This window comes from Pelmatolapia mariae, linkage group LG12 (genome assembly GCF_036321145.2).
Source record: "Pelmatolapia mariae isolate MD_Pm_ZW linkage group LG12, Pm_UMD_F_2, whole genome shotgun sequence".
Taxonomy (NCBI): Eukaryota; Metazoa; Chordata; class Actinopteri; order Cichliformes; family Cichlidae; genus Pelmatolapia; species Pelmatolapia mariae.
Window position 1 is genome coordinate 3636162 of NC_086237.1, and position 8544 is coordinate 3644705.

At 44.1% G+C, this 8544-nt stretch overlaps 1 protein-coding gene across 1 annotated transcript; it reads right to left on the minus strand.

Annotated features, from left to right (window-relative positions):
* Positions 1 to 291: 291 nt before the first annotated feature.
* On the minus strand, positions 292 to 3476 carry LOC134639274 (granzyme K-like). Its single transcript, XM_063490394.1, has 5 exons — positions 3395 to 3476; positions 3051 to 3195; positions 1580 to 1715; positions 551 to 820; positions 292 to 444 (listed from the first exon to the last, which is right to left on the minus strand). The coding sequence occupies exons 1-5, from the start codon at positions 3456 to 3458 to the stop codon at positions 292 to 294; spliced, it is 768 nt and encodes a 255-aa protein (XP_063346464.1). The 5' UTR covers positions 3459 to 3476.
* Between the last annotated feature and the right edge of the window lie 5068 nt (positions 3477 to 8544).

Genomic DNA, 8544 nt, shown 5'->3' on the forward strand with positions numbered 1-8544 from the left:
CTGTACGGTTTTTATGGTGAAATATGGTAAAATGCCAAACAGTGTTTCCAATTGTGTTTACAGTAGGCCTAAAATGTGGTTCAGAGGTCAGTCCAATTAATGTTTGTGCCACATTTATCTGCCATAAGTTCATGCAGCAGACTAGCCAAGTGCAAAATCTATAAAAAAAAAAGTATAGCAAGCTAGCAGAAACTAAAATGCAATAACTGTAAGAGGAACAGTGAAATGATAAAATGGATAATGGTCTACAGAGACAGCACTGACAGATGCAACACCTGTGGTTTCACACATTTAGAAATACTTCATCGTGGTTTTGATCCAGTACAGCTGTCCCTCTGAGATAAACGAGTAGACTCCAGGTTTTTTAATGACACCACAACCCCATCCAAAAGAAGTGACTCCAACCAGCGCTCCATCACACAACAGTGGCCCTCCTGAATCCCCCTGCAGCAAGAACAAACACATGACAGTGTTTCTTTGACTCACAGGTGTTGAGCTGAATGAACATTTACTTCAAACAAGGAACAATACATGGATTCTTCATACGTACTTGACAGGTATCAGCGACGTTTGTACCATCTGAACCAGCACATATCATGTCTCTGGTGATAACAGGGTTGTGGTTGTAATAATCACGAGAGTTGCACTTCTGTCTGTCCACCACAGTCACATTGACAGACATGAGGACGTCTGATGTTCGGTTGTTTTCAGTTACTCCCCATCCAGCCACCAGACACCTGCTGCCAGCTGCCGGGTCTCTCACAGTGTTGCCAAACTCGAGCCACTGCACTGCCCCGGTTTTCGTCACCGGTTCTTTAAGCTGAAAAAAGTTGAAAAGAAACATTAAATAAAAATATATGCAGCACTGTACTAAAGTCTTGAATCACCATTCATTTATTTATTTATTTATTTTTTGTTTGCCTGTCCCGTTTGGTTCTTTTGCCATTAGAATTATTGTCTAAAGGCGAAGAAAGATACCCAACGGATTTACTTTACCAAATGGACCATCCCAGCCTTGCCGTAATGGTCCATTTGATTCACCTTTTATTGTTTATTTTATTTTCACTTGCTGAATACGGGACAGACTTGACTGGTGGAAAGAAGGGGGAGAAAGAAAGAGGGAAAGAAAAAAAACTGAGAAGAGGGACGGGGAAAAAGGGCAAAAAACAAAAACCAACAGAATAAGCAGACAAAAAATACATATATCGATCACCTGGATCACCTGTTGAGAAAGAAAAAAGAAAGCAAGCAGAAGAAAACGAGAGTAATAAACAACATCACAATGATATATGGGAACCATTCATTTATTTCTAATATTTTGCTTGGAAAATATGTAATATGTGCAGCGATGTGTTGAAACATGTCTATACACACATGGAAATACATTTTATATGTACAATATTAAAACTAAGTTTTACTTAAGCAAGCAAAACGTGAATTGCATGCATTGGAGTGTGAATGTGTGTTAATGCTATTTATAACGCTCTGAGTGCTCAGGTAGAGGAGAAAGGTGCTAAATAAGAAGCAGTCCATTTACCATTTACACTATTTGTGGTCATACACTGATTTATCACCTTACCTTCAGCAACATGAGGTCATTGTCGTGCTTTGCACAACAGTATTTAGGATGAGGAAAACTTTTCTCAACGAATCGGAGTTGCTTCGAATGTTCGTTGTTCTTTCTGGAGTGGGCTCCCAGGGTCACCCAATAACTCCTGTAAAAGAAAAAACACAATCTGGTGATGAAGGTTTACATATTTAAAAGGTTAACGGGTCAGCGATTTCTAAAACAATAATCATAATTCCTTATTATTGTGTATTATTACATATGGCTGGGTTATGGCTGTTACTGAGCTTTACTCTGCATTATAGTTTCTTCCAGCTGAATAAAGAAATTCAACTGTATAAAATGTGTCATGTGTATGTAGCTTTGACCTCTGTGTTATTTTTAAGTGAGTGCAACATTTCTTTCATTGCTATTCCATCATAAATAACATTTTCTAGAACACCTCTGTAAAAAAATCTGTGAACAACAATTCAACTTAAAATATTCTATATTCATCGTCTGCATTAAATGTAATTAGCTTTGCATGTATAATTGTAGCAACATGTATTATTTGTAAGTGTAATTGTGATAAAGGCTGGATTATAAAAACATTTTATCTTTTGTGATTTACACAAGTGATACATTTTCAAGCAGAAACAAATTAATTATTAATAAGAATAGACATGTAAAGTTGCAAAAATGTTTAAACTGACGATATCACTGCAATGTTCACTGACATTATGCTTTTGCCACCATATGTAAAACCAACAATAAAAGTTTTGCTTTATGTTCTATACTATAAGAACAGAGTGTGTGGACATTTGATCTCATGTTGATTATCTTGTATTATCTTTCACACATCCATCCATTTTTGGGTTGCAGGTGCAACAGCCTGAGGAGAGAAGCCTACACCTCACTATCCCATGCCACTTTCTCCAGCATATCCAGGGGAACACCGAGGGATTCCCAGGCCAACTGAGAGATGAATCATCTCCAACCTGTCCTGAGTCTGCCCCGGGGTCTCCTACATGACACCTAACTTGGGAGGCATCCGTGCCAGATGCCCGAACCACCTCAAATGGCTACATCCTTCCTACTGTTATATTACTATATACTACAATTCTTATTGTATATATTGTATATCTTTTTTCCTCTGTTCCTCTGTTTCTCTTGCTGCATTGAGCAAGTGTATAGCAAAAGAAGTTCCCTTGCGATAAATAAAGTTCTTCTTATCTTATCCGATGGAAGAGTAGCGGCTCTACTTTGAGCCCCTCTCAAATGACCCTTTCTCTAGAGGAGAGGCCAGCCATCCTTTAGAGAAAGCACATTTCTGTCACTCTATCCCTGATCTCATTCTTTCAGTCACTACCCAAAGCTTGTGACCACAGGTGAGGGTAGTGACCTCTGAGTAGTGAAGGGAATGATTAGTTTTTTCACATAGTTTGTTAAATATTAATACTGCAATATTTAGAAAATTTCGGAAAATTAGGCCTCAGATTCTTACCCAGTGCAGTGGGCAGCTGTCAAAACCCACTGTGGATGGATTAATGTCCCTCCACACAAAAAATTAGTCACACTTCTCACATAAGCCATGAAAGGCAGTGAGTGTGGCTTGACTTCTTTCCCATTAATAATCTCAGAACCACGACCTAAAACAGAAACAAAATATCCAGACACATAAATCAGATGATGATCAAATGAAGAACAGATGAAAGAAACAAACACACTGCACCAACTGCTCTGTAACACTGAAGGATAAGCAGCAGTGTGACTTTGCATTATGCTCGTTTACATGAAGATTAAAATTACCAGTAAATAAATTAAATTACAATAGAAAACATCACTGACCTGGCTGGATGATGAAGAGGAGCACACATGAGATGAGAAGACTGAAATTCTTCAGGCAGGACATTTCTTCTTCCCTCTTTGATCAGACGCTGAATGCACTGAAACTCACTGTGATGCTCAGCTTTATATGTTCAGCTCTAAGGATGTGGTCTGACCGTGGAAATAAATGAGTCAGCAAAGCAACACTCACTCAAACCTTCAAATCTATGGTCAAGAGGATCATTAATATCTACACCCCCTCCCCCAACTCCACCCCCTTTCAGAACAACTGTACACTGGCTTGCAAAAGTATTCGGCCCCCTTGAACTTTTCCACATTTTGTCACATTACAGCCACAAACATGAATCAATTTTATTGGAATTCCACGTGAAAGACCAATACAAAGTGGTGTACACGTGAGAAGTGGAACGAAAATCATACATGATTCCAAACATTTTTTACAAATAAATAACTGCAAAGTGGGGTGTGCGTAATTATTCAGCCCCCTTTGGTCTGAGTGCAGTCAGTTGCCCATAGACGTTGCCTGATGAGTGCTAATGACTAAATAGAGTGCACCTGTGTGTAATCTAATGTCAGTACAAATACAGCTGCTCTGTGACGGCCTCAGAGGTTGTCTAAGAGAATATTGGGAGCAACAACACCATGAAGTCCAAAGAACACAGCAGACAGGTCAGGGATAAAGTTATTGAGAAATTTAAAGCAGGCTTAGGCTACAAAAAGATTTCCCAAGCCTTGAACATCCCACGGAGCACTGTTCAAGCCATCATTCAGAAATGGAAGGAGTATGGCACAACTGTAAACCTACCAAGACAAGGCCGTCCACCTAAACTCACAGGCCGAACAAGGAGAGCGCTGATCAGAAATGCAGCCAAGAGGCCCATGGTGACTCTGGACGAGCTGCAGAGATCTACAGCTCAGGTGGGGGAATCTGTCCATAGGACAACTATTAGTCGTGCACTGCACAAAGTTGGCCTTTATGGAAGAGTGGCAAGAAGAAAGCCATTGTTAACAGAAAACCATAAGAAGTCCCGTTTGCAGTTTGCCACAAGCCATGTGGGGGACACAGCAAACATGTGGAAGAAGGTGCTCTGGTCAGATGAGACCAAAATGCAAAACGCTATGTGTGGCGGAAAACTAACACTGCACATCACTCTGAACACACCATCCCCACTGTCAAATATGGTGGTGGCAGCATCATGCTCTGGGGGTGCTTCTCTTCAGCAGGGACAGGGAAGCTGGTCAGAGTTGATGGGAAGATGGATGGAGCCAAATACAGGGCAATCTTGGAAGAAAACCTCTTGGAGTCTGCAAAAGACTTGAGACCGGGGTGGAGGTTCACCTTCCAGCAGGACAACGACCCTAAACATAAAGCCAGGGCAGCAATGGAATGGTTTAAAACAAAACATATCCATGTGTTAGAATGGCCCAGTCAAAGTCCAGATCTAAATCCAATCGAGAATCTGTGGCAAGATCTGAAAACTGCTGTTCACAAACGCTGTCCATCTAATCTGACTGAGCTGGAGCTGTTTTGCAAAGAAGAATGGGCAAAGCTGGTAGAGACATACCCTAAAAGACTGGCAGCTGTAACTGCAGCAAAAGGTGGTTCTACAAAGTATTGACTCAGGGGGCTGAATAATTACGCACACCCCACTTTGCAGTTATTTATTGGGATTATTTATTAAAAATGTTTGGAATCATTTATGACTTTCGTTCCACTTCTCACGTGTACACCACTTTGTATTGGTCTTTCACGTGGAATTCCAAGAAAATTGATTCATGTTTGTGGCTGTAATGTGACAAAATGTGGGAAAGTTCAAGGGGGCCGAATACTTTTGCAAGCCACTGTATGTATTTAATTTGTGAAATATACTGGGGTATTTATAACTGGCGCTATTTGCGTCTATTAGAGCTTTTTTTTTCTTTTTAAATTTTGTAACTTTGTAATATCTTGTATTATTTAGTTAAACTGCAGGAATGTCTTAAAGACATAAAGACCTGGATGGCCGCTAACTTTCTGCTTCTTAATTCAGATCAAACTGAGGTTATTGTACTCGGCCCTGAAAATCTTAGAAATATGGTATCTAAGCAGATTCTTACTCTGGATGGCATTACCTTGGCCTCCAGTAACACTGTGAGGAACCTTGGAGTCATTTTTGACCAGGACATGTCCTTCAGTGCACATATTAAACAAATATGTAAGACTGCTTTCTTCCATTTGTGCAACATCTCTAAAGTTAGAAATATCCTGTCTCAGAGTGACGTTGAAAAACTAGTTCATGCATTTATTACTTGCAGGCTGGACGACTGTAATTCATTATTATCAGGAAGTCCTAAAAACTCGCTGAAAAGCCTTCAGTTAATCCAAAATGCTGCAGCAAGAGTCCTGACAGGGACTAGAAAGAGAGAGCAGATTTCTCCTGTATTGGCTTCCCTTCATTGGTTCCCTGTTAAATCCAGAATTGAGCCAGAGAATTACGGATTTGATCAACTGGTCGCTCAACGCAATTGACACCCTCTTCTCGACAAGAAGCCTGGGCTTGGGGAAGCCTGTGTCACGGCCTGAGGGATCAGCGAGACGCTGATTGGCCTTTTCCATCTGTCTCTCGCTCTTGTTCTCTCTCTCTCTCTCTCTCTCTCTCTCTCTCTCCTCCTCTCTGTCGCCGGGGCGGAACTCATTGCGGGTTCACGCCCTCGGCCCACGCCCACGGGAAAGAACACACCTGGTGCCCATCAAGGTGAACAGCATTTAAGCCAGGAAGTGACTGCTGGTCTTCGCTGGATCGTTGTCTGCCACGCGTCAGTGAAAGTCGAACCTCAGCTCAAGATAAGTCAAGTGCCTTCTGTAAATATTGTTCTCATTCCTGTCTTCTGATCTGCAGACCCCCTGGATAACCCCTCCCGTGTGAATCTGTGTCGAGTGTGAAAGAAGAGAACTGCTGTCGTGTATGTGGAGAGCTGGAGAGCGAGTGATTCCCCCCTTGGATCCCCTGGAGCCCGTCCCTCATATTTCTGTATATAGCACTACCCCGCACTCTCTGTATATACACTTTGGTGACCCCTGTTAATAAACCCTTGTCTTAAGCTGATTCAGGAGTCACGCGTTTGAGTCCCCTGCGTTGAACCCTAACATAACGATCCAGCCAGAATATGGACTCAGCGGACTCTGCCGCCCAGCAGCACGCCGTCACGGCCGGGGAAGTGTTGGAACGCCACGAACAAATGCTGCGGCACATCAATCAGCAGTTGGCTGCTCTAACGCAGGCCCTCGCCCAGCACGTACCTTTGGCAAGCCCAACAGTTTCTCCTCCCTCTGTCTCCTCACAGTTACCGGGCTCTGAGCCTCCGATACCCGGATCTTCGGCTCAGCCTCACCCCGCTCCATCGGAGCCTCCGGAACGAGCTCTGCCAACACCGGAGCCCTTTGCGGGTGAGTTTCACAAGTGTGCCGGTTTTCTAACCCAAATAACAATGCAGTTTAGACAGTTGCGGAGGACATATGAAACTGATGGGGCAAAGATTGCCTTTTTTGTCCAGCTCTTACGTGGACCAGCCTTAAACTGGGCTCAAGCAGTTCTTAGAACTGACGCCAACATCTCCTATCAGGATTTTCTGACTAAGTTTAAATGTGTGTTTGAGAGAGGTACTGGCGCCGAGGCAGCTGCTCACCGTTTACTAAATCTCAAGCAGGGAAGACGGAGTATGGCGGAATACTCCATTGAGTTCTGGACGTTGGCCGAGGAGACCGGGTGGGGGCAGCCAGCCTTGATAAGTACTTTGTTGAATAACGTGTGTGATGAATTAAAGGGCGAACTCATGATGAGAGAGTTACCGAAGACTTTATCTGATGTGATAACGTTGTGTGTTAAGGTGGACGAGCATTTACGTGCGCGCCGCAGTACCGGGGACTACATTTCCCAGAGGTCTCTGGGACGCGGCGAAGAAGCCTCGGGCGGAAGTGCCACGAGTGGCGGAAGAAATTCGGAGGCGCACAACATGGAGGAGGGTGAGCAACCTATGCAGCTGGGTCGCTCTCGTCTTTCACCCGAAGAACGGCACCGTCGGTGGAGGGCCGGTGAGTGTTTTTATTGCGGCAAAAGGGGTCATGTTGCCAATGCCTGCCCATCCCTGCCAAAAGGTCGTGCCCACCAGTAGAGGGGAGAATACGGGTGGGCGAGGTCTCTAGTTCACAATCTCCTCCACGGCTCATGCTAGCAGCTAAATTAACTGTACAGCTTCAGGTCCACCGTCTTAAGGCTCTAATCGATTCAGGGGCAGAACAAAACTTCATTGATGCCTCGCTGGCCCGACGATTTAACCTGAACACCGAGCCTTTGCCACATTCACTCCAGGTCACCGCCCTCAGTGGCCAGCGGCTTCCTAACATCACTCATATCACTGAGCCCGTTTTACTGACTCTCTCTGGCAATCATTCCGAGACTATCCAGTTGTATGTGTTTCAAGCCCCGCTCACACCGCTAGTTCTGGGTTACCCTTGGTTGCGTCACCATAGCCCCGTTATCGATTGGAAAAAGGAGAGCATTGTGGGGTGGGGGGAGGATTGTCACATGTCCTGTCTTAAAGCTGCCACCCTCTTTTCTGAACCGCCAACCAATTCTTCTCTCTCCGAGCCGCCGGACCTTTCCTCCGTGCCACCCGTCTACCATGATCTCAAACAAGTGTTTTGTAAGGATAGAGCACGCTCGCTTCCTCCGCATCGGCCGTATGACTGCGGCATTGATCTCCTTCCCGGCGCACCCCTCCCTACCAGCCGCCTATACAGTCTGTCTCAGCCCGAACGAGAAAGTATGGAAAAGTACATCAACGAATCACTCACTGCCGGTCTCATTCGTCCCTTGTCATCTCCTGTGGCTGCCGGCTTCTTCTTCGTTGCCAAGAAAGACAAGAGCTTACGACCTTGTATTGATTATTGGGGCCTTAACAATATCACAGTGAAGAATAAATATCCACTCCCTTTGTTACACTCTGCCTTCGAGCTCCTTCAGGGGGCCACCATCTTCACCAAACTGGACCTACGCAACGCATACCATCTGGTAAGAATAAGGGAGGGGGATGAATGGAAAACAGCCTTTAACACTCACCTGGGTCATTATGAATATCTGGTCATGCCGTTTGGTCTTTCCAATGCTCCA